This window comes from Lutra lutra, chromosome 6 (genome assembly GCF_902655055.1).
Source record: "Lutra lutra chromosome 6, mLutLut1.2, whole genome shotgun sequence".
In the NCBI taxonomy this organism is placed as follows: Eukaryota; Metazoa; Chordata; class Mammalia; order Carnivora; family Mustelidae; genus Lutra; species Lutra lutra.
The window spans coordinates 29759068-29784584 of NC_062283.1; the positions used below are offsets into that span (position 1 = coordinate 29759068).

The window sequence follows — 25517 nt, forward strand, 5'->3', positions numbered from 1 at the left end:
ACAGTTACTGGGAAGCTCGCTCCTTGGACCTTTCCAGGCTGGGCTTGGTAGAAGGGAAAGTTAAGAGTTGGGGGACCCCAGAGAGGGACATATTGGGGTACCTGGAGAATGGAAAAGGAAACACATGAGACTCCTAAGAAGGTAGCGACAGGGCTGAGAATTTATTGGGGTCTCTTGAAGAGAATTGGATGCCTGGGGTCTGGAATCACTCATCAGAGGCATCTATGAAGTAAGTGGCAGCGTGTTCTCAGTGATGGTGGCCTGCAGGAGAAACGACAGGAGTTGCTCGGTGCCGCAACCCTTCTCCTGCTGTTCTTTGTCTCCCCCTCCTCCAGCTCTCTCTTCACCACTGCCCTGGCCCCCTTCCTTACATTTGCCTTGGTAATAGATGGTGCTGCCCATGGCCACACAGATAAAGCTGAAGGCATAGAATCCAGCCCGAAGGAGGAGGATGGTGCTGGCCCCTAGCGGAGGACGTCCTGCATGGGGGCGGTAGAAGAAAGGGGGAAAGGGGGGGCCTAAGGAAGAAGCAGGCGCAGGCCCAGGGATGGACAGAGAGCAGGGGACTCAGGGAAAGACTCCCAACTTCCAGGAAGAGCCGGGACTCCCATCTCACCTTTCTCTACCACCAGCAGAGTCCCATTCCCTGTCCCAACACCTAGGCCCAGCACCTCCACCCTGCACACGTAGATTCCAGAGTCACAGTCTTGGGTGTCCCAGATGTGCAGCTCGGCCTGATGGTCACAGAGGAAACGGGAAGGGGAAAGAGGGGCCAGGCGGCCCCTAAACTCCGGGGTCCCATTCCTCACTTCCTTCCCTGGGGCCACCTTGTCCCGGTACCACATGACAGAGCCAATGGCCAACTTCCCTCGGCTGGCATTGAAGGAGCAGGGCAAGAAGGCAGCGGTGCCCTCCTGGGTATGAATCTCAGGGGGCTGGAACACCCAGAGAGCACAGGATCCTGGCAGGCAGAGAGAAGACCCAGAGAAACACCTCCCTGGTTACAATACAGAGAAAGGACAAGAGAGCTTGCAGTAGAATATCCCAGCTGTGTCCCCACCCACGGAGGACCCAGAGGGTCAAGCACTTTGCTACCTCATGAAACCCCTTCCTTTCCACCAGCCTCATTTCTTAATATGGCTTATTAGTTTTTTAAATCCTTTCCTGTGCCAACTCTCATCCTCACCCTATCCTATCACTCTCCGGCTACCTTCACTAGTAGTGTCTTGCTGAAACTTAACCTGCCCCATTGAAATTGGAGCTCATTAATGAATGTGGCTGCCTAGCTAACTAATAATTAACTATATTATTCCATTACTTTCATACCAATGGCAAACTGTATATGGTACACCACCCTTGCTACTTTGTTTTTTTTTTTAAGATTTTATTCATTTATTTGACAGATAGAGATCACAAGTAGGCAGACAGGCAGGCAGAGAGAGAGAGGAGGAAGCAGGCTCCCCGCCAAGCAGAGAGCCTGATGCGGGGCTCGATCCCAGAACCCTGAGATCATGACCTGAGCCACCCAGGTGCCCCACTACTTTGTTTTTTGTTAAAGAGCATTAACTAATAAAGTCTTCAGGTGAAGACATAGCAATAATTGATTGAAATCAATTTGACTCAACCAAATTGATGAATTAAAGCAATTAGTAAAATCTCTGATTAGATTCTCTAGTTCGTGAAATTTACCTGCCATTCGTCTACTACAGCGGTTCTCAAGCTTGAAAGCACATCAGAATCACCTGGAGCATCGGTTAAAACAGATTCCTGGGCCCGACTCTCCCCCAGTTTTTTACTCAGCGGGTTTAGAGTGGGGCCTGAGAATTTGCCCAGATTCCCAGCTGATGCTAAAGCTGTGGGTCTGGAGTCCACACTGCATTTAGTTCATGGGTATGGCTGATAGTTAACGTCTCTCAGTTAATTAAAATCGGTTTCACTAAGAAACTTCCCTTAGAGTTAATTAGGTCTCCCAAACTCCTAATTATATCTAGACCCTAGATAATAAATCTTGTTTAATAGGCTTATTAAGCTTATCAAATTAAAATTGACCCCTTCCAAAAAAATTTACCTCTTCCTCCCTTCAAGCCCTTTATACTGGTTCTTCAACTTTATCTTGCTAGGATAGTAAGATAGAAGAAAGGACCTCAGGGACGGAAGCTGGAGTATGACCCACCCAGTGGGCAACATGGAGAAATGGAGGGAATTGTGAAGTGGGGGTGTCCATGTTGCTTTGGTTTCCGGAGGACCCCACCCGCTCCCACTCTCCTTTCCTGGCCACTCCCCTCAGGCCTCCATGTCAGCCTTCCCCATCCTCGCTCCTCCTGGCCCCACACCCCTCAAAAGCCCTCTCACCTGGATGGACCATGATAAAGATGAGCAACAGCATCTTGGTCATGTCGGAGGGTGTTCCCGTTGGCAAAGGGGATCTGAGAAGTAAGGTCTGGGTGGAGAAAGAACAACCCACCGCTTGTGGCCAGGCCTTTGGTCACCAGATGGAGGCGGGCAGCTTCCTATGACACACAGGACTCACACATCCCTTATCAAGAACCTCAACAGGGGTGCCTGGGTAGCTCAGTGGGTTAAGGCCTCTGCCTTCAGCTCCGGTAATGATCCCAGGGTCTTGGGATCAAGCCCCGCATCGGGCTCTCTGCTCAGTGGGGAGCCTGCTTCCTCCTCTCTCTCTCTCTCTCTGCCTACTTGTGATCTCCGTCAAATAAATAAATAAAATCTTAAAAAAAAATGTTTAAAAAAAGAACCTCAACAGCCTAGGACATCGGGCATCACAAGCGTGCCTCCTTGAGGAGAGAGGATGCTGTTAATGGCAGTGTCTGGGTCACTAGGAAGTGGGGGGCAACACATCGTCCTGTGGCCTAAGTGTTTGAGGGGGAAGGGAGGGCTCACACTAGGGTGGGAGGGTGAGACCAGGATGTGGTTCCCCTACCTCCTGAGGTTCAAGAAGACCAACCATTTACCCGGAATAAGCCTCCAGGAGCCCTCCTGGGCTCAGAGCTAACCTACTTCCCCCTCCTCTGGACTCAGCAGTGCCCCCGCCCACCCCATCTGTTCTCTTCCCTTTAGGCGGACCCACCCCCAGGACTGCTCTAGAAATTCTCTAGTGGAGGGGATTAGGAGAAGCAAGCTGATTGGCGGTGGAGGCAGGCGGTTGCTAGGGGCTTTGTTTGGAAGCTTCATTTGCATAGCAATCAACCTGTTTTACTTAGATGTGTTGACTTGGGTGGTTTGGCTGAGTGAAAGCAACCTGATGGAGAGGTCTGCACTCATTCATATTCAGATCTTCATTAAAGGAATATACCTCTCGCTGAGGTCTGCTTTACTCATTGTGTTCTGCCAATACTTGCCACCCACTGGTAAACCCACTCATTTATTATTTTATTCGCTGTTTAGCTAGCATTTCTTGAGAAACTACCAAGTGCCCCTTATATGAAAAATATTCTTACAGACACAAAGGAAAGACTTTGAGTTTGTAACGCCAAGGTTGTACAGGGATTTGTTCAAGACTATACTCCACAGGGACGCCTGGGTGGCTCAGTTGGTTGGGCAGCTGCCTTCGGCTCGGGTCGTGATCCCGGCATCCTGGGATCGAGTCCCACATCGGGCTCCTTGCTCATCAGGGAGCCTGCTTCTCTCTCTGCCTCTGCCTGCCATTCTGTCTGCCTGTGCTCGCTATCTCTCCCTCTCTCTCTGACAAATAAATAAAATCTTTAAAAAATGAAGAAAAAAAAAAAGACTATACCACACATTCTTGTATGTGCCTCACACACCTACACGTGACAGCACAGCACATAGAAGAGGAGGATTACAGGCGCAATACCTGGGGTGGCATGGACCCAGCCCTCACCACACAATCCTCTCTGGCTCCTTTTACATATATATTTTTTCAAGATTTTATTTATTTATTTGATGGATAGAGATCACAAGTAGGCAGAGCAGCAGGTAGAGAGAGAAGGGGAAGCAGGCTTCCCGCTGAGCAGAGAGCCCGATGTGGGGCCCCCATCTCAGGAGCCTAAAATCATGACCCCAGCAAAAGGCAGAGGCTTAACCCACTGAGCCACCCAGGTGCCCCTGGCCCCTTTTATATTAATGCATCTTTTTTCCCCTGGGTGTCCCTGTTTCTAGCTCTGTTTCATAATACATTATGATCACTGCAGTGATCTAGAGTTTTGTTTTGGAGAAGAAGCAATGTCATGGTTAAGAATGCTGGCGTGGAGTTAGCCTGGGCTCAAATGCCAGCTCCACTACAAACTAGTTACATGATCTTGAACAAATTATTTAACCTCTCCAAACCACCTACACAAGCCACACGCCACATAATCTGGGGAGGACTGACTCAGCCATTCTTCATCAGTAGAGGGTCTTCCTCCTCTGGGCCTCTAATCTGAGGGTGTGCAACCGAGGTCCTGTGGCAAGGCAAGAGCTGCCCCCTGGTGGTCATGGATCATGGGGACGCCCAAGACACCGGTAGGTGGTTTTTCTTTTCTTTTTTTTTTTTTTAAAGATTTTATTTATTTATTTGACAGAGAGAAATCACAAGTAGGCAGAGAGGCAGGCAGAGAGAGAGGAGGAAGCAGGCTCCCTGCTGAGCAGAAAGCCCGATGCGGGGCTCGAACCCAGGACCTGGGATCATGACCTGAGCCGAAGGCAGCGGCCTAACCCACTGAGCCACCCAGGCGCCCCCTTGGTTTTTCTTGAATGGGCCTTAATTCCAGCTTCTGCCTAGTCCCTTACCTTGCCTCGTCCTATCAACAGGCCATGTCTGCCCCCAGAGGGTCACTGTGAAGGAAATTGTCTCTTCTACTCAACTGTAAGAAGCCCACAATTTGAGGAGAGAGTAGAGATCACCACCGGTGGAGTAGGGGTGGGGGGCTGGGATGGGCGACTGGCCTGAAGATCAAACTCCAGACTTTCACAGTTACACACACAGAGCGCTACTCCCTGTCCCAGGGCGATGCAGCTTAGAAGTCAAGTCAGCCTAATATGGAGTCCTGGTTCCACTGGTTCACACACCCGTGAGATGAGAACAGTATCTGTCAACGTCCAGACTTCGCTGTACTGGGTGACAAGGGTATGTTAGCCCCCAGGTCCTCCCCAGTCAGAGGCCAGGATGACCATTGTTACAGCTGTGCCTGAACTCAAGGATACCCCGCTCTCTCCACCTCTTGTCTCTACCGAAGATTTCCAATATCTAAAAATTGGAATTCCAAAGATTGCACTTGGAATTTTTTATTAAGTCTATCTAGAATAAATCCTAGTGTATGTGTAGCTCCAGGGATCCTTTTCAGTAGCTCTGAGACTCTCTAGGGAACTTTAACCCACAAGACGGGACCGCTGCACTAACCAGCTCAAAGATGGATTTTTCAAAAGAAACTTTTACCAGGGACTCAAGAGGAAAGGCAACAAATAAAGAAGTTGTGAAGTGAATGTGCACCTGTCTTGGGTCTCACTTATTTATTTATCTATTTATTTTGAAGCCAACTATTTTTTTTAAAGATTTTGGTTTTTTTTTTTTTAAAGATTTTATTTATTTATTTGTCAGAGAGAGAGAGAGAGAGAGAGCACAGGCAGACAGAGTGGCAGAGGGAGACGCAGTCTCCCTGCGGAGCAAGGAGCCCGGTGTGGGACTTGATCCCAGGATGCTGAGATCATGACCTGAGCTAAAGGCAGCTGCTTAACCAACTGAGCCACCCAGGTGTCCCAAAAGATTTTATTTTTAATTAATCTTTACACCCAGCATGGGGTTGAACTCACCCCGAGATGGAGTCACATGTTCCACCACAGAGCCAGCCAGGTGCCCCTCTGGTCTAACTTCTTTAACACCGCACCATGGGCTGCCTCGAGGGTGGTCAGAGCTCAGAGCAGGAAAAGAGGTGAAGACACAGAAGGAACCCTGGAATCTCAGCACCGTGTCCCATCTTACTGGGGGTTTCCTCCTGTGTTGGTAGTGGTGAGATGTGGGCGACTTCTCCTCTAGCCAAGTCCTTACAAACATTTTCAATGAATTAGCGGCCCTCATGTTCCCCTTTCAGTCTCTAACCACAGCTTCTCCTCTGAGTCTCATGCACTGGACCTCACCACCTTCTGCCCCCTTGCCGTCACAATCTAATCTCCTTCCCATTCACCAGGAGCAGGCACCTAACCTTCCAGCTTCCTTTCTATTTCAACCGCTGCCATCTCTCTAGGAGACTTCATGTCCACATAAATGATGTTTTTAAACATTGAGATATAATTATATACAACAAAATGCAGATCTTTTTAAAAACATTTGAAGTGTACAGATCTTAAGTATACAGTTCGACATTCTCTGGCAAATCTATATACCCCTGTAAATAACACTGGAAGTGAGATACAGATCATTTCCATCACTCTAGAAAAATTCTCCCATGCCTCTTTTTGGTTAATCCCTTTCCCCTTCCAGAACCAACTACTGATTTATACCCCTACAAATGTATACCCCTATATTACACTATTCTTGGACTTTGTGTAAGTGTACCCTCTTGTATCCGACTTCTTTCATTCTGTATAGTGTCTGTGAGATTCATCTATTGTTGTGTGTATCAGTAGCTTGATCCTTTGTTTTTTTTGTTTTTGTTTTTGTTTTGTTTTGTTTTGTTTTGTTTTGTTTTGTTTTGCTGAGTGCTATTTCATAATATGGATGTACCACAGTTTATTTATCCACTCACCTGATGAGGACAAGTGGGTTGTATGAACATTCCTGTACACATCTTGCAAATGATTTTTCTTTACTTTTCTTTTCTTTTTTTTGAAAGAGAATGTGTACTAGATGGGGGGTGCGGGGAGGGAGAATCTTAAGCAGACTCCGTGCTGAATGCAGAGCCCAGCTCAGGGCTCGATACCACAACCCCAAGATCATGGCCTGAGTGGAAATCAAGAGTCAGATGCTCAACACACTGAGCCACCCAGGTGCCCCAACAAATGTTTTTTCACTATACTAATTTCACAGTTGCTTTACCTGGTCTACTCCAACAATCACCCTGATTTTCCATGACCTACAGTTTGGATCATGTCACCATGGAAGTTGTTCCACTTTGGAATCTTACCTCCCCTTTCCCAGGAAAATAAAAGCAATTAGGCCTAAGTCCCTCCAGATTCCTGTACCCTATACATGTGCTTTCACGTGATTCAGCTGTTGGTGGGCTTTTGGTCTTTCTCTCTCACTTTCATTCAACAAATTGCGAGCCTCTACCATGGGGCTTACCTATGCAGTCCTGTTATAGCCAGTTTTAACTACTGCTTATTCTCTGTTGAGACTCCAGTCTATATCTCCATCTCAGTCTACACCTTCACCTGAGGCCTCTTTCTTGAGGTTCAAGTCCAGAATATCTAGCTGTCCTCTAGACATCTCCTCCAGAGTGTTTCACAGGCATTTCAAAATCATCAGTGTCCTCCCAAACTGCATCGGGCTCCTATGGTCCCCATCTCAGTGCATGGAAGCACAGTCCACCCCATCACTTAAGACAAAAACCTGGGGTTCTCCTTCATTTCCCTCATCCAAACAATCTCTAAGTCCTGTCCATTCTGCCTTTAAAATATCTCAAGTATATTCCTACCTCTTAATTGTCACTGCTGTTTAAAGCCATTGTCATCTCAGGATGAAACCAGCACAACAGCTTCTCTGATGGACAGTGTGGTTTCTCCTCAGTATCCATTCCACAACTCCCTCTCCAAGTCTTGGGGTCCATTCATCCATTCAACAACGGTTTTACTGAGTTCCTCCCACACGCCAGGCGTTCTGTCTTCTTCTTCCCTTATATCTTTCTTCATCTCTCTCCTTCTTTCTCATATCTCCCACATCTCTGTCCACAACTCTTTCCTCTCACCATCTTTATTCACATCATTTGTTTCTTCCCTATGTCTCCACCCACATCCCACATCTCTCCATACATCTTTACCCACTCCCTCCACACCCATCTGCTTGTTCACTCATTCATTCATTCAGCAAATATTTGGTAAGCACCTTTCCTGCACTAGGCACCCATCTCTCCATCCCTCTCTTCCCTCATTTCCGTCTACATCTCTTTCTGCCTCTCCATCTTTCCTTATATTTCCCCCAACACATCTCTTTCACCCAACCCATCTTTCATGCTCTTTCTCCTCCATTTCTCTCTGGGTGGGAGAATGAGTCAAAGCTGGAAAGGCATTCCCCTTTTTCCTCTGGGAGCTGATCGCTCCTTTCCTAAGAAGCCTTCCCAGACTCCACCAAGGCTGACTGGGACCACTCTCAGATGCCCTCAGATTCTCTGTGCCAGATTCTTTATAAAAAAAATTAATCTAAAATATTAAAGGAAAACTAACTTTTAATTTAAAATTACAAAAGACAAAGAGGAATGAAACCAGATAGTTAACAAGCTCGATCTAGGGAAATATGTAGAATCCTTAAAAACTAGAAAATATGTGTTATTTTCACATACAACAAAGACATTTAGAAAAAAAGAATCGGGGGCACCTGGGTGGCTCAGTGGGTTAAAGCCTCTGCCTTCGGCCCGGGTCATGATCCCGGGGTCCTGGGATTGAGCCCCACATCGGGCTCTCTGCTCAGCGGGGAGCCTGCTTCCCTTCCTCTCTCTCTGCCTGCCTCTCTGCCTGTCAAATAAATAAAATCTTTAAAAAAAAAAAAAAGAAAAAAGAATCAAAATCATATAGAATACAATTGCTGACCAAAAGCCATGACAATTTAAGAGCAGTAACAAAGAATATTTATTATATGCTTGGAAAAAAATTTTAACTATTTTCTAATGTATTTTGAAACTTTTTTTTTAATTTTTTTAAAGATTTTATTTATTTATTTGACAGGGAGAGATCACAAGTAAGCAGAGAGGCAGGCAGAGAGAGAAAGAGAAAGAGGAGGAAGCAGGCTCCCCACTGAGCAGAGAACCCTATGTGAGGTGCGATCCCAGGACCCCGAGATCACAACCTGAGCTGAAGGCAGAGGCTTTAACTCACTGAGCTACCCAGGTGCCCCTGTATTTTGAAACTTTAGAAACCTATCTCTAAATAACTCAAATGCTAAAGAAAATATAATAATAGGATTTAAAATATTTTGTACTGAACGATACTGAAAATCCTGCCTATCTAAACTGTTGAGGGTTGGGAAACTGCTTCTCTCTCTCCCTCTGCCCCTCCCCTTCACCCCCACCCCCCCATTCCACCCCGTCACCCCTCACCCCCTCTTCATGCTCTCTTGCTCTCTCTCCCTCTCAAATAAATAAATAAATCTTTTAAAAAGAGGGCACGCCAGGGTGGCTCAGATGGTAAAGCATCTGCCTTGGGCTCAGGTCATGATCTCTAGGTCCTTGGACCAAGCACTATGTCTGGCTCTCAGCTCAGCAGGGAGTCTGATTCTCCTTCTTCCTCTGCCTCTCCTCCTGCTTATGCTCTCTCTGCCTCTCTCTATCTCTCTCAAATGAATAAATAAAATCTTCAAAAAAATAAAGAAAAAAAGAAGAAAAAATTTGAAAGTCATTGAGTTGGACGGTTATTTCAAGAAATTAGAAGAAGAGGGCACTTGGGTGGCTCAGTCAGTTGGATGTCTGCCTTTGGCTCAGGCCATGATCCCAGAATTCTGGAATAGAGCCCTACTTTGGGCTCCCAGCTCACCAAGGAGTCTGCTTGTCCCTCTCCCTCTGCCCTTTCCCCCTACTTGTGCGGCTCTCTCTCTTATTCTCAAATAAATAAATCTTTTTTTTTTTAAGTTTAATAATAAAAAAAGAAAGAAATTAGGAAAAGAGGGCACCAGGGTGGTTCCATTGGTTGAGCCCATCTGCCTTGGTTTAGGTTATGATCCCAGAGTCCTGAGATGGAATCCTGCACCAGGCTCCTTGCTCAGCAGGGAGCCTGCTTCTCCCTCTGCGTGCTGCTCCTTCCTGCTTGTGTTCTTATCTGTGGACTCTCTCTCTCTCTCATAAATAAATAAAATTTAAAAAAATAAATCAGAAAAAGAGCATAGAATAATTTTTTTAAATTTTAAATAATAAAGACACTTTTAGAAATTAATGAAATAAAAGAAATAGAGCAGGAAACTTTTTTTAAATTTTTTATTTCTTTTCAGCATAACAGTATTCATTGTTTTTGCACCACACCCAGTGCTCCATGCAATCCGTGCCCTCTCTAATACCCACCACCTGGTTCCCCCAACCTCCCACCCCGGCCCATTCAAAATCCTCAGATTGTTTTTCAGAGTCCATAGTCTCTCATGGTTCACCTCCCCTTCCAATTTCCCTCAACTCCCTTCTCCTCTCCATCTCCCCTTGTCCCCATGCTATTTGTTATGCTCCACAAATAAGTGAAACCATATGATAATTGACTCTCTCTGCTTGACTTATTTCACTCAGCATAATCTCTTCCAGTCCCGTCCACGTTGCTACAAAAGTTGGGTATTCATCCTTTCTGATGGAGGCATAATACTCCATAGTGTATATGGACCACATCTTCCTTATCCATTCATCCGCTGAAGGGCATCTTGGTTCTTTCCACAGTTTGGCAACCGTGGCCATTGCTGCTATAAACATTGGGGTACAGATGGCCCTTCTTTTCACTACATCCGTATCTTTGGGGTAAATACCCAGTAGTGCAATTGCAGGGTCATAGGGAAGCTCTATTTTTAATTTCTTGAGGAATGTCCACACTGTTTTCCAAAGTGGCTGCACCAACTTGCATTCCCACCAACAGTGTCAGAGGGTTCCCCTTTCTCCACATCCTCTCCAACACATGTTGTTTGAGCAGGAAGCATTTTTAAATATTTCACATATTTACAGAGACTACTAATATTAAAAATCTCTGACCAAATTGATTATGCAAGAAAGGAAAAGGGGAGAAAAAGTCATACACACACAAAAGATAAATAACTTAAAGGGAATATAATATCAGATACAGTAAATATTTACATTGCAAATTTTGATAAGATGAATAATTTTCTTTTTTTAAGATTTTATTTATTTATTTATTTATTTTTAAAGATTTTATTTATTTATTTGACAGGCAGAGATCACAAATAGGGGGAGAGGCAGGCAGAGAGAGAGGAGGAAGCAGGCTCCCCGCTGAGCAGAGAGCCTGATGCGGGGCTCGATCCCAGGACCCCGTGATCATGATCTGAGCCGAAGGCAGAGGCTTTAACCCACTGAGCCACCCACGCACCCCTTTATTTATTTTTTTTTGAGAGAGAAAAAGAGAGAGAATGAGTGGGGAGAGGGACAGAGGTAGAAAGAGAAGCAGGATCCCCACTGAGCAGGGAGCCCCAAGCAGGGCTCCATCTCAGTACCCCAGGATCATGACTTAAGCCAAAGGTGGCCCCCAAGATGAATAATTTTCTAGAAAAATGTATGACCACACTGACTTAAGAAAAAATGAAAAGGCTGATATACCTATAACCACTAGAAATTGAATCAGTTGTTTAAAATTTAGCCATGAGGTTCCTGGCTGGCTCTGTGATTTGTGATCTCAGGGTCATGAGTTCGAGCCCCATGTTGGGTAGAGATTTCTTAAATAAATAAATAAATAAATAAAATTAGGAAAAAAAAATTAACCATCAAAAAAATCACCAAGCCCAGATAGTTATGAAACTTTCAAGACACGTCATTCCAGTCATATAACGATTATTCTAGTGATCAGGAAACAGGAAAAGTTTCTCCACTTACTTCATGAGATTAATGTAATCTCCATACAAAAGCCAGGCAATGGCGATCTGAGAAAATAAAATTATGGAACAATTTCACTCATGAACATAAATGCAAGAAAAAGAGAATGTAATAAAAATTTTAACAGGGATGTCTGGGTGGCTCAGATCAGGATCTTCCTTTCAGTTCAGGTCATCATCTCAGGGTCCTGGGATGGAGCCCCATGTCAGGCTTCCTGCTCACTGGGGAGCCTGCTTTTCCTTCTCCCTCTGCTGCTCCTTCTGCTTGTATTCTCTCTCTGTCAAATAAATAAATGAAATATTTAAAAAATAGGGGCACCTGGGTGGCTCAGTGGGTTGAGCCTCTGCCTTCGTCTCGGGTCATGATCTCAGGTCCTGGGATCGAGCCCCGCATCGGGCTCTCTGCTCGGCGGGGAGTCTGCTTTCCCCTCTCTCTCTGCCTGCTGCTCTGCTTACTTGTGATCTCTCTCTCTTTCTCTCTGTGTCAAATAAATAAATAAATAAATTTTTAAAAAAATAATTAAAAAATATATTAATAAACCTAAACCAGAATTGAATAAATAATATAAAACAGCTTAATTAACCAAGGGCACCTGGATGGCTCAGTCGGTTAAGCGGCTGCCTTTGGCTCAGGTCATGATTCCAGGGCCCTGGGATGGAGTTCCGCATGGGTCCCCCTGCTCATCGGAGAGCCTGCTTCTCCCTCTCCCTCTGCGTGGCACTCTGCCTACTTGTGCTCTCTCTCTATCTCTCTGTCAAATAAATAAATAAAATCTTTAATAAAACAACAACAACAACTTAACCAAGCAGTCTTTATCCTGGGAAAATAATTCACTATTCATGCACTTCCCAATTCTGTCCATACAATTAATTCATTACATTAATAGATTAAGGTGGAAAATCCATGTGACTATCTCAGTCAATACAGTAAAAGCATTTCACAGCTTTTATTCATGTTAACAACTACTCAAATTTTAAAAATAGAAAAAAAGACATTTCGGGTGCTTGGGTGGTTCAGTTAGTTAAGGTTCTGCTTTTGACTGCTCAGGTCATGATCCCAAGGTCCTGGGATCAAGGCCCACATTAAGCTCCCTGCTCAGCCGGGAAGCCTGCTTTTCTCTCTCCCTCTCTCTGCCCCTCCCCCTTGCTCATACTCATGCTATTTCTCTCTCAAATAAATAAATAAAATATTCTTTAAAAAGAAAGAAAAACATTTCACAACAGTCATTTATGATTTTAAAAATTTTGAATGTATATTATGTCTTCATTCTCCCATGAAATTTAGTGTTCATTTTTGAAATAGTTTTGTATTTTTCTTCTGAATCTTTCCTCCTGTTCCCATCCATACCCTCTTGTTATCCACCATCTGTTCACCAAGTACTTGCATTTCTGATATGTGTCCTTCCTTCACTGTTAAAGGACTATACCAAGTTTTGTTGTTTTTCAGTTCATGGTGGAATTTTGGGCTGCAATTTCCACCAGCTTTTGGCAATGTATTTCTGGTGTGTTGTCATCTGTCAGTAAATTGTGTTGCTCTCTCTTTTTTTTTTTTTTAGTTTAAATTCAATTTAGTTAACATATAGTGTATTATTTGTTTCAGGGGTAGAATTTAGTGATTCATCAGTTGCATGTAACACCCAGTGTTCATTACATCACGTGCCCTCCTTAATGCCATCACCCATCCCCCCACCCAACTGCCTTCCAGTGTAGCATCCCTGTTTGTTCCCTATAATTGAGAGTCTCTTAGGACTTTTTATCTTTTTTTTTAACTTTCCTTCTCCTCCCCATGTTCATCTGTTTTGTTTCTTAAATTCTACATATGAGTGAATTTATATGGTATTTGTGTTTCTCTCACTGACTTACTTTGCTTAGCATAATACCCTCTAGTTTCATCCATGTCATTGCAAATGGCAAGATTTTGTTGCTCTTTTTTACTTTTTTTCTCATAGTTAACCAAACAGAATCTCTGTTCATTTCTTTTTTTTTTTTCTTTTTCTTTTTTTAAGTAAACTCTATGCGCAACATGGCGCTCAAACTCAAGACACTGAGCTCAAGAATTGCATGCTCTATGAACTAAGCCAGCCAGGTATCTTTTTTAAATGTTCATTTTTTTTTTTAAGATTTTATTCATTTATTTAAGGGGCGCCTGGGTGGCTCAGTGGGTTAAGCCTCTGCTCAGACCACGATCTCAGGGTCCTGGCATCAAGCCCTGCGTCAGGCTCTCTGCTCAGCAGGGAGCCTGCTTCCCCCTCTCTCTGCCTGCCTCTCTGCCTGCTTGTGATCTCTCTCTCTCTCAAATAAATAAATAAAACCTTTAAAAAAAGATTTTATTTATTTATTTGAGAGAGAGAGAGTGAGCGAGAGAGAGAACATGAGTAGGGGGAGCAACAGAGGCCTAGGGAGAAGCAGGATCCCCACGAGCAGGGAGCCCAATGTGGGGCTGGATCCCAGGACCTCGGGATCATGACCTGAGCCAAAGGCACACACTTAACCAACTGAACCATCCAGGAGTCCCTTGCTGGCACTTTCTGAGATGTGCCCCCTCTGGGTCTCTTTGGACATTTCAAAACATTTTCTCTCCACCTTTACCAGTACTTTTTTTTTTTTTTAATTTATTTCTTTGACACAGAGAGAGAGAGAGCGCGAGAGAGCACAAGCAGGGGTAATGGCAGGCAGAGGGAAAAGGAGAAGCAGGCTCCCGCAGAGGAGGGGGAGCCCAATGTGGGACTCGATCCCAGGATCCTGGGATCATGACCTGAGCCAAAGGCAGACACGTAAGCAACTGAGCCACCCAGGCACCCCCAACTTTACCAGTACTTAAAAGCATTTGGTCAGTCTTGCGCTCAGCCTCTCCTTGGGCTGAGGCGTTTCCTCTCAGGAGGGAATATTTGCTTTTTTCAGAGGTGACACTTGGACCCTCCCTCTCTCCCTGATTTTCCCTGAGGCACTGCTGGGGACTGCCTGTTCGATTTGGAATCTGGGCACACAAACACAGGACTTGGAGTCTAGGTATGCTGTGAAAATGTAGCACTCATGCCTTTGTGTGAACGTGTGTGTGTGCAATCTCCTTATGGCTGAGTATGGTTTCCAGGAGACAAGAGGTGAAATTTGGGAATAAATTGCTGCTACGCTCCCCTCAAAGCCCTACAAGGAGATGTTTTATTTTTCTTAAAGATTTTATTTATTTACTTTCAGGAAAGAGGGAGAGTGAGCCAGTGCCCAAGCAGGGGGAGCTTAAGCAGGATCCCCTCCGAGCAAGGAGCCCAATGCAAGCCAAAGGCAGACGCTTGACTGACTGAGCCAAGCAGGTGCCCAAGGAGATGTTTTATTTTTTAATTTTTTTAATTTTTAAAAGATTTTATTCATTTATTTGACCGAGAGAGAGAGAGACAGCAAGAGAGGGAACACAAGCAGGGGGAGAGAGAGAGGGAGAAGCTTCCCATGGAGCAGGGAGTCTGATGTTGATGTGGGGCTACATCCCAGGACCCTGGGATCATGACCTGAGCCAAAGGCAGACGCTTAACCACTCAGCCACTCAGGTGACCCCCACCAAGGAGATGTTTTAGAAAAGCTAAGGCTTTCAGTAAGGCTGATGCTTCTCTGCCTTGCTTCAGGGAGAGCATCTTGTTAACCAAGCTCCTGAGTCTGGTGCATGCATACACCAGTGATGAAGTTCTTGAACCTAGGTGAGGTTCGGTGGGGTGAGGTTCGGAGCCGACGGCTAAGAAAGAATTCTTAAGACGTCTCTGGTGCAAAAAGGTGGTTTATTAGAGCACAGGGACAGGACCCGTGGGCAGACGGAGATGCTGCCCTGGGGATGTGAGGAGTGGCTGGTTATATATATATAAGGAGTTGGGTAGGTGAGGACAAAGGGGTATTCAGAAGGGTTATTGGGGTAAAGAAGACTGTCAGGATATTGAAGGCCTGGTTACTATCAAGCCAAGGCCACTCTTCCCTCTAATGAGGCACTAACATAAAGACAATTGGGAGTCTCCTGGTGGAATGTTACATTCCTGCTATCAAGCGTCCTTGTTAGTGAGATTTGGGTTTAGAAGAAATTTAACTTTATTTACTTTTCCTTCTACCTCAGCCTCCTTCAGTTTTGTTTATGGAGGGGAGGGTGACATTAAGGCTTGAGGGACTGAGTTATGTGCCTCTGGAAATTGGGCTATTGATAAGGTAACTTCTTTGTTGTAAATCTCAAGGACATTTGTAAACCAAGGGAGACTCTGTCTTGCAGGATTGTGATCTCTGCAAGTTAACTATTTGTTTCTCCTTTATGGCAGTCAGGGGTGCCTAAGGAATGTGATACATATTACCGAGGGGAGCGGGTGGAGAGGGGGTGCAAGGTGCCAGCTTTTGCTTTGTTTTCAGCCAACCTCCTGCTCCCTCATCACCAGGAAGCCCTTTTGCCCATTTACACTGATGCACGCACACTGTATCAGCCCGAGTCCCAGTAGGAAACAGCACCCTCCAATTAGGCTGATCGGAGGGCGCCTAAGTGGCTCATTCAGTTGGGTGTCTGCCTTCATCTCAAGTCATGATCCTGGAGTCCCAGGATTGAGACCTTCTCAATGGGAGTCTGTTTCTCCCTTTGCCCCCACCCCTGCTCATGCACTCTTTTGCTGTCTCTCAAATAAACAAAATTTTTAACATTTTTTTTAAATTAGGCTAATTTGAGGAGCTAGTTTATTTATAAAGGTGAATGGAGTATAGGGGAATCCCAAGGGATATTGCCACCCCAGGTCCAAAGGGATGAGGGGGAAAAGAGATTACAGCAGCCTTCCTCAGGCTGTATCACAGATGTGTTTGGCATTCTAATAAAGCATAAAGTAAAAAATATACAAAACAAAATAAATCAATTACATTGAATTCCAGTTACCAAAATAGTAATAAAAAGTTGGAATGGTTGGCTCAGTTGGAAGAGCATGCAACTCTTGATCTCAGGGTTGTGAGTTTGAGCCCCACATTGGGTTGGAGATTACTAAAAATAAATAAATAAATAACTTCAAAAAGAAGTTAGAAGATAGAATAAATCATGTACTTTAATAAATCATGTACTTTATTACCACATTATATAAAAGATAAGACATTTAAAATACAGGCACCTGGGTGACTCAGTTGGTTAAGCGTTTGTCTTTGGCTCAGGTCATGATCTCGGGGTCCTGGAATTGAGCCCTGCATCAGGTTACCTGCTCAGCAGGGAGTCTGCTTCTTCCTCTCCTTCTGCAGCTCCCCTTGGTTGTGCATGCTCGCTCTCTCTCATAAGTAAATAAAAAATATTTTAAAAAATTAAAATATTGGTCAGTTGAGCCCCACATTGTGGCTAGAGTTTACTTAAAAAAATTGTAGAAGTGGATAAAGCTTTCTGTATTCAAATGAGCATTATTATTTACAATAATGGAAAAATAACTTCATTAGTGATGCAGTTAGGGAGCCCAGCTGGCTCAGTCAGTAGAGTACATGACTCTCGATCTTGGGGCCATGAATTTGAGCCCCACCACGTTGGGGGTAGAGTTTGCTTAAAACACAGGCACCTTGAAGTTAGATTTTAATAAATAAAGACACATCAGTGCAAACTCTATTATTGCTTGAACAAGGACTTTAAACTGTGGGGCCCCCTGGCTGGCTCAGTTGGAAGAGCAGGCAACTTTTGGTCTTAAGGCTGGGAGTTCAAGGGGCACCTGGTTGGCTCAGTGGGTTGAGCCTCTGCCTTGGGCCCAGGTCATGATCTCAGAGTTCAAGCCCCATGTTGGGTGCAGCGATCACACAAATAAACTTAAAAAAAATAATAAAATAGAAAGAATTTTAAACTGTGATGTGGATTTTGACAAGCAATGCATGTAATGTTGAATATGAGAAAGGGGTGTACATTTTTTCCTTTCCAAGTTCACAGACCACCTGACATTTATCTCCTGGGTTACTGAATCCAAGAGGAAGATAGAGCTTTGCAGTGCAGGTTGCCTGGTGAGAAGCACTGTGCATAAGTGGAGGTTTCCGCCAGCCTGAGGTGACCTCTTGGGAAGGGAGCCAGAAGAACGAACACCCACGGCTTAATGTCTTCCCTCCTGCTATTTTCCTGCTAGGCTCTCCAATAGCCAAAACCAACTGGAAGCCAGAGGTGCCCTTGATGTGCTCTGTACAGGTTAGCCTCCTATGGCAGAGAGCAAAGTGGGAGAGGGAGGGTAGAGAGGCAAACAGGACACACACACCAACAAGTTTTCTGGCCCGTGTATGCTTTTCCTGTAAGCACACTCCATGGAGCCTAATTCTAAGCAGCAATTCCCCCTGGAGAGCATGGAATCACAACAAGAGCCCGTAGCAACATGGGGCCGGTTCACAGGGATTCTAATCTCATGGGGTCCTTCTGGCGGGTCATTTCTTGAGCCCGCTCAGCATTGTCTCCCTGACTGCTTGGCTGGACACAAACAGGCCTGGCCTCTGTGATTCCTCCTTTTCTTCCTCCAAGGCTGACCAGCCCCACCACCCACTAACCCATGCTTAAGCTACCTTGACACCTTCAGTCTGGGTTCAGCAAGCCTCACAGGCTCGGGCACCTCTTTCCCGGCAATGACTTTCACACTTGACCACGTCAGAAGCACCTGAGGCACTTGTTAAAAACCTATAGTCAGGCCCCATCCCCAGAGTCTCTGATTTAGTAGGTCTGAGCTGAGGCCCAGCCAGGCACATTTCTTTCTTTTTAAAGATTTTATTTATTTATTTGACAGACAGAGAGAGAGGAAAGGAAGCAGGCTCAACCCCAGAACCCTGAGACAATGACCTGAGCCAAAGGCAGAGGCTTTAACCCACTGAGCCACCCAGGTGCCCTGCAACCAGACAATTTCTAACACACTTCCGCCTAATGCTGCAGGCAGGGCCAGTCTGAGAGAGCCACTGTTTTAAGGAGCTTCTGCATTATCTCTGCTCAGATCTAGATTTTGCAGCCTGTCTGGGAGCTATCTACTTTCTTTATCTCCGTGTTCTCATGGATTCCTCAAAGCTGCCCCCTAATGCACCCCCCAACCATTTCTAACCCTTACCCAGAAGTCTTCCTTCACCCCTGCTACTAGGAGCCAGCCTTCTCTGTGACCGTGGGGTCTGGGTCCCTGAGTCTGTGGGCGATGTCTTCTAGTGTGTCTGTTCTTCTTTGTTTTTTTAATATTTTTTTATTTATTTGCCAGAGAGAAAGAGGGAGAGCACAAGCAGAGCTAACTGCAGGCAGAGGCAGAAGCAGGCTCCCTGCTGAGCGAGGAGCCCAATGCAGGACTCAACCCCAGGACCCCAGGATCATGACCTGAGGATCATGACCTGAAGGCAGAGGCTTGATTGACTGAGCCACTCAGGCGACCCCTGTAGGTCTGTTCTTCACAGGCTTTCCCCACATCTGTGTTTAGGCTGGGTTTTGTTCTTCACTCTTTTGCCCTTCTAGATACTCTTACTCTCCACTTTTGCCCTGTGTCAGAGTAGCTGTTACTTTATCCCAGAAAGTTTCTCTGAGCATCTAACTCTATACCCCTATGGTAGTCTGCCAAACCATTCTTGATGGAAAGAATAGTCTGGGAGGCAGTCTCATCCTGAATACAGGCCAGAGCCTTCCCAATGGCCTATATGGCCCTACACAATCTGGCCTCATCTCCTGCCTGTTTCCACTCATACACCTGGCTCCAGCTACACTGGCCATCCTGCTGCTTCACAAACACTCCAGCTATCCTGACATGTTCTTTTTTTTTTTTTTTTTTAAAGATTTTATTTATTTATTTATTTGACAGAGGGAGAGATCACAAGTAGGCAGAGAGTCAGACAGAGAGAGAGAGAGAGAAGCAGGCTCCCTGCTGAGCAAAGAGCCCGACTCGGGGCTCGATCCCAGGACACTGAGATCATGACCCGAGCCGAAGGCAGCGGCTTAATCCACTGAGCCACCCAGGCGCCCCTATCCTGACATGTTCTTACCTCAGGACCTTTGCACTTGTCTGAAATGCTCCTCTCTCATATAGCTACATGGCTTATTTCCATATCTCTTGAAAAATTTTTTTAAGATTTTATTTTTAAGTAATCTCTACACCCAGCATGGGGCTCAAACTGACAACCCCAAGATCAAGAGTTACATGCTGCACTGAACTAGTCAGATATCCTCCTACTTGAAATCTTTGCTCAAATATTTTCTCAGAGAAGCCTCTCTGCAGTCCCTAGGTGGCTCAGTCAGTTAAGCATCTGACTTCAGCTCAGATCATGATTGAAGGGTCCTGGGATCAAGTCCCCCCACAGGCTCCCTGCTCAGCAGGGAGTCTGCCTGTCCCTCTCCCACTCCTTCTGCCCCGCCCCAGCTCAAGCTCTTTCTCTCTCAAATAAATAAATAAAATATTTAAAAATAGTAAAAAGAAAATAATATAAAAATAAAACAGCAGTCTACCACAGCACTTCCTATCCCCCTTCCCTACTTTGTTTTTCTGCGTAGGTACTTGCCACCTTTGATATGTTTATTATTTTTAGAATTTTTTTTATTTGTAAGTAATCTCTACATCCACTGTGGGGCTTGAATCCCAAGATCAAGAGTCACATGCTCCACTGACTGAGCCAGCCAGGCATCCCAATATGTTTATTTTTATGGTCTATGTGTTTGGATCACTGAGGTGGCATTCAGTGTGCACTTGATAATTATTTTTTTTTAATTTTTTAAAAGATTTTATTTATTTATTTGACGGAGAGAGAGAGAGTTCACAAGTAGGCAGAGAGGCAGGCAGAGAGAGTGGGAAGCAGGCTCCTCGCTGAGCAGAGAGCCCGATGCGGGGCTCGATCCCAGGACCCTGAGATCATGACCTGAGCCGAAGGCAGAGGCTCAACCCACTGAGCCACCCAGGCGCCCCTGCACTTGATAATTATTTGTCAAATGAAAATATGAATAAAGAAATGAATTCCCCCCACTAGGCGCTAAGACCTGAGCATACGGTTGCAGCTTTCTCTGAAAGGAGAGAGGCAGCTACAGTAAAGGGAAGTCCAGAATTCTGAGTTCACCCCAGCACGTCCCCCACTTGCACGGGTCAGGGAGAAGGCAGTGAGAAGTGAATGCTCCCAGCTGCAGAAGGGGAAGTAATGTGAAGGCGAGAGGAGAAGGAAAGGTGTCTCCATCGATGCTGGCGCAGGGTGGGTGGAGCTCTGGGTGGGGAGTTTGTGGTTTATTTATTTATATATTTATTTAAGATTTATTTATTTATTTATTTATTTATTTATTTGAGAGGGGGTTGCGCAGAGTGAGAGGGAGAGAGAGAATCTCAAGCAGACTCCCCACTGAGCAGGGAGCCCCCCGCAGGGCTAGATCTCGCAATCCTGAGAAACCAAGAGTCAGACAGTCAACCGACTGAACCACCCAGGCACCCCTGGGTGGTGAGTTTGAACAAAAATGTCTCAGTGAGGGGAACGTGCTAGCCTCTTCTCCCCTGGAAGCGACTACCCATACAACAAAAAAGGAAACAGGATGTGAGTGGGGAAGACATTTTTTAGAGGCAACTTACCCACTCTCTTGAACCCGTGGTGACTGATACCTAATCACACACATGCACGTGTGCAGGCACACGTACACACACACACACACACACACACACACACAGACACACTCACACGCCCCTAACATCAGCTTCACCCCCTGGTTCTTGTGTCCACAAATACTATCTCTCTCAGCACCACTTTCAGTTCCCCCAGAGAATCTACCTAAATTCTTGAATTCCTGAGCTCTGTAGATTTCACAAACTATTTCAGAGGAGATAAGATGAGCGGGTTCCATTGCACATCTGAAAGCGAACAAATACGACTCATGTGTTAGGCATTGCCCTATTTCCAAGTGCCTCAGACCCAGAGGGAGGCTTCTCTCCCTTTCGGACCCTACACCGTCTTGCCATCCTTTTAGATCTGCCTGCGGACTTCAGATTTTTCTCCCATTCACATTATAGAAAAATCCAGTCAGCCCTTCCTCGGCTGTGTACCCAAACCTGTGTGCCCAGACTCGTGACACCTGACAAAATGCAAGCCTTAAGACTTACCTGACCCTCCAGACCTGTTCAAAGACCATTTATTTGTTCCGGAGAGTAAATACCCCTCCCCCACACCTCCAGCGGCTTCTTTCTTTCCTGCACAGATTGGGCTCTCCTTAAGAGGAGTTTAGGAGAATGTTATTTTCTCACCTCAATCCTAGAGCCGCTGGCCCCTTCCTCCTGGGGAGCTCATGTCAGCAGAAGCTGAGGGGGAAGTGAGGCCTGGGACTGGAGGAGGAGGGAATGAGGGGAAAGGGGAAGTTCAGGAGGGAGGCCTCAGAGAAGGCTGATGGGAGAGGAGAGCCAGTAGACAGAGCTCCAGCTCGGTCTCTATCCACCTATCTACTGGTCTCTCCATCAGCATCTACTGAGCTATGAGCCAAACCAGGGATTTACAGGGTAAGGAAGGTAGAAGAGGCAGAGCCTAAAATGAGAGCAAGGAGATGGACAGACCTGGGCAGGGCTAGGAGGTGGTGAGCAGACCTAGGAGGGCAGAACTGTGATGACCGTGGGCTGGTGTGGAAGAAAGAAGAGGAATGGGGGGTGAGGAAACATTAACCTCTGTGTCCCCTCAGGAGGAAAAGCCTTTGGGCTGCTGAAGGCTCAGCAGGAAGAGAGACTGGATGAAATCAACAAGGTAAAAGGAAGATCTAAGGGGGCAGAGCCTGGGGGGAAGGGGCCCCTGAACCAGGGGACATATCCTGGCTCCTTGCTTTCTCCCCACAGCAATTCCTGGATGATCCCAAATATAGCAGTGATGAGGATCTGCCCTCCAAACTGGAAACCTTCAAGAGTGAGGGGGAAACTGAAGGGGCAGAGGGGGAGTGGGGGGGGGATTTCCTCAAGAACAGAGAAGGGACCTGAGAGACGCAGAGTCTACATGTGTGGTGGGAAAAAGGGAGGCTGCCTCCGTTGTTCCCCCTTGTTGCAGTCTCTTTCCTTGAGCTGCCCCTCTCAGCACCCTCTCTGGTTCCCCACACCTTAACAGGGCCCCTCAACCCCACCCAGAGGCACTTCCTCTGCCTGCCCTACCTCCCCCTTCCACATCTTCCCCACCTAGCACTTGGTCAGAGGCCCTTTTCTCAATCCCCTGTGCTGCCCCTCCCTGGGACCCTCCAGCCAGTGCTTACCCTATCTGCTTTCTCCCCTCACCCAGAGAAATACATGGAGTTTGACCTGAATGGAAACGGAGATATCGGTGAGAAAAGGGTGATGGGGGCATGTGCAGACCCAGGAAGAGGGAGGTGTCTCCTACCGTGCTTATTCCTGGTGATTTGGGAGAGGGTTCAGCTACCAGAGTAGGAGGGACAAGAATGGGAATGGGAAGGCGAAGACAGAGAGAGAGAGGCTCCCCTCTTCTCATCCCCTCTCCTCTGCCTCTAGATATCATGTCCCTGAAGCGGATGCTGGAGAAACTTGGGGTCCCCAAGACCCACATGGAGCTCAAGAAATTAATCAGGGAGGTGTCTGGCAGCTCTGGGGAGACTTTCAGTTACTCTGACTTCCTCAAGATGATGCTGGGCAAGAGATCTGCCATCCTAAAAATGTGAGGGTCCAGTGCCAACCTTTCTTATGCTTACCTGTTTTCTCCTCAACCCTACCCCCATCCCCAGGCTCACCCATACATTACTCAGCGTCCATTTCTTCCCTTCTTTGAGGGACCCTTCCAAGTTCCTATCCCTATCCATTGTTCGGGTCCCTGCAGCCCCTAGCATGGCCATCCCTACTCTTCTTCCTTCTCCTCTGACCATAATAACCCCTGTCTTCCTCCAGACTTTCACAGTAGCCTAAGATTTATTCTCTTGAGAAGACAGTCCCCTGATCCCTCTGTCTCTTCCCATCTCAACTAGGATCCTGATGTACGAGGAGAAAGCAAGAGAACAGGAGAAGCCAGCAGGTCCCCCAGCCAAGAAAAATATCTCTGAGTTGCCCTGATTTGTGGTAGGGGAGATGTGGTGAGATTGATGGGACTTCTAAAGACCCCAACATGGAAAAAGGGCACAGAATTGTGGGCCAGAGGTGCACTAAATTAAATAAACTATCCTTCTCCAGATCAAGTCAGTTTGGTCTCCGTTTGGGGGGATTTTTTTCCCTTGGTCTGGGAAGAAGTGAAGCATCATTGAGGGAAGGGCACCAAAGGATTTGCCCATATGAACAATCCATCCACAATTTTGTAATGTGTCAACTATAGCAGATGGTTTTGTACTTCAAGGGAGAGTACAGATATATGATAGCCTTGTTCTCAAGGAATTTAGATGGGACAAAAAGACATGTACAGACAAAAAAATATCACCCAGGCCCATGGGAAAGAGCAAGGATTCTCTCTTTTTTTCCCTTAAGATTTTGCTTTTTTTTTTTTTTTTTTTTTTTACAAAGCAAGAGATCACAAGTAGGCAGAGAGGCAGGCAGAGGGGGGGTGCAGGCTTCCTGCCGAGCAAAGAGCCCAATCCGGGGCCCAATCCCAGGACCCTGAGGTCAAGACCTGAGCTGAAGGCAGAGGTTTAACCCACTGAGCCTCCCAGGTGCCCCTAAGATTTTGCCTTTTTTTTTTTTTTTAAGATTTTATTTATTTATTTGACAGAGAGAGAGATCACAAGTAGACAGAGAGGCAGGCAGAGAGAGGGGAAGGGAAGCAGGCTCCCTGCTGAGCAGAGAGCCCGATGCGGGACTCGATCCCAGGACCCTGAGATCATGACCTGAGCCGAAGGCAGCGGCCCAACCCACTGAGCCACCCAGGTGCCCAGATTTTGCTTTTTTTAAGTAATCTCTACACCCAGTGTGAGGCTCCAACTCACAACCCCTAGATCAAGAGTTACATGCTCTATTGACTGAGCCAGCCAGGGGCCCCAAGCAAGGGTTATCTTGAACCAATATTCTCCACCACTAGTCTTAGTTTACCTAACAAAATCACTAAACCTTTCTCAGTCTTTCATCTGAAAATGGGGATGATATGATCTATTTCACAGTGCCTGATGTATCAGAAGCTCTTTATAATGTTTAAAACTTGAATGGATGGATGGATGGATGAAAGAACTGATGATGCTATTGAATTGAGTAAAGGATTCACAAAACTATAACATCTGATAACTTAAGCACTAAATGAGTCAGTGAGGTCCTTTTAGGGGACAAGCTGCCGAACTGAGTCTAATAAAGGGAAAGGGGACTTCTATTTGGAGGATATTGAGTACAGATACTGGGGATACAGAATACTTGGATGGTAGAAAGGATTAAAAAGCCAATCCCAGAGGGGCGCCGGGGTGGCTCAATGGGTTAAAGCCTCTGCCTTCGGCTCAGGTCATGGTCCCAGGGTCCTGGGATCGAGCCCCGAATCAGGCCCTCTGTTCAGCAGGGAGCCTGCTTCCTCCTCTCTCTCTGCCTGCTTCTCTGTGATCTCCATCTGTCAAATAAATAAATAAATAATCTTAAAAAAAAAAAAAAGCCAATCCCAGAGAAGGAAGGAACGTCAGAGTTCCTAAGCCTTCAGTAAGGCTATTCCTAGACCTTTCCTCCAACAGGTCCAGATGAGTTAACTCTAGCATTCCCCAGTCTCTGGCCACTTTTTCAGATTTCCTGACTTTCTGGGAAGGGATAATCGAATTATTATCCCAGGTAATAATCGAATTATTACCCCAACTTGTTTCCTGTACTGAGGACAGGAGTGTTGGCTCTTCCCAGTGGCGAAGCCAGGTTAGCCTCCTAAAATGTGCTACAGTAACTGTGTGGCACTTCAGATGAGGAAGAGATCACTGCAAGTTGGATAAAATAGCTGAATATAACAAAATCAATAGCTATTGAGCACCCACCCTATACCACCCTGAATGCTT

At 46.0% G+C, this 25517-nt stretch overlaps 2 protein-coding genes across 6 annotated transcripts; one reads left to right on the plus strand and one right to left on the minus strand.

Moving 5' to 3' along the window:
* Positions 1–142: 142 nt before the first annotated feature.
* Positions 143–7442, minus strand: NCR3 (natural cytotoxicity triggering receptor 3). 5 transcript variants are annotated; one of them, XM_047734287.1, is made up of 5 exons: positions 7431–7442; positions 2353–2643; positions 617–961; positions 372–479; positions 143–261 (listed from the first exon to the last, which is right to left on the minus strand). In XM_047734287.1, the coding sequence occupies exons 2-5, from the start codon at positions 2393–2395 to the stop codon at positions 248–250; spliced, it is 510 nt and encodes a 169-aa protein (XP_047590243.1). In that variant the 5' UTR covers positions 2396–2643; positions 7431–7442; the 3' UTR covers positions 143–247. The 5 variants fall into 5 exon arrangements, with proteins under 5 accessions (XP_047590243.1, XP_047590244.1, XP_047590245.1 ...); XM_047734288.1 differs by lacking the exon at positions 7431–7442 and adding an exon at positions 4939–5034 and having other exon boundaries at positions 2353–2440; XM_047734289.1 differs by lacking the exon at positions 7431–7442 and adding an exon at positions 4747–5027 and having other exon boundaries at positions 2353–2440.
* A 14498-nt stretch (positions 7443–21940) lies between these two features.
* AIF1 (allograft inflammatory factor 1) lies at positions 21941–23747 on the plus strand. Its single transcript, XM_047734290.1, has 6 exons — positions 21941–22092; positions 22269–22330; positions 22420–22486; positions 22850–22891; positions 23077–23239; positions 23544–23747. The coding sequence occupies exons 1-6, from the start codon at positions 22068–22070 to the stop codon at positions 23626–23628; spliced, it is 444 nt and encodes a 147-aa protein (XP_047590246.1). The 5' UTR covers positions 21941–22067; the 3' UTR covers positions 23629–23747.
* The last annotated feature ends 1770 nt before the right edge of the window (positions 23748–25517 follow it).

What these genes read in the sequence shown, in the direction of transcription:
- AIF1 (XM_047734290.1), top strand. Translation starts at nt 22,068, where the DNA reads ATGAGCCAAACCAGGGATTTACAGG. An exon ending in CAAACTGGAAACCTTCAAGA is followed by an intron (nt 22,487 to 22,849) that starts GTGAGGGGGAAA and finishes CCCCTCACCCAG; the next exon opens with AGAAATACATGGAGTTTGAC. An exon ending in GAATGGAAACGGAGATATCG is followed by an intron (nt 22,892 to 23,076) that starts GTGAGAAAAGGG and finishes CTCTGCCTCTAG; the next exon opens with ATATCATGTCCCTGAAGCGG.
- NCR3 (XM_047734284.1), bottom strand. Translation starts at nt 2,968, where the DNA reads ATGGTTGGTCTTCTTGAACCTCAGGAG. An exon ending in GTCTTCTTGAACCTCAGGAG is followed by an intron (nt 2,441 to 2,941) that starts GTAGGGGAACCA and finishes TTCTCCACCCAG; the next exon opens with ACCTTACTTCTCAGATCCCC. An exon ending in CTTTATCATGGTCCATCCAG is followed by an intron (nt 998 to 2,352) that starts GTGAGAGGGCTT and finishes TATTGTAACCAG; the next exon opens with GGAGGTGTTTCTCTGGGTCT.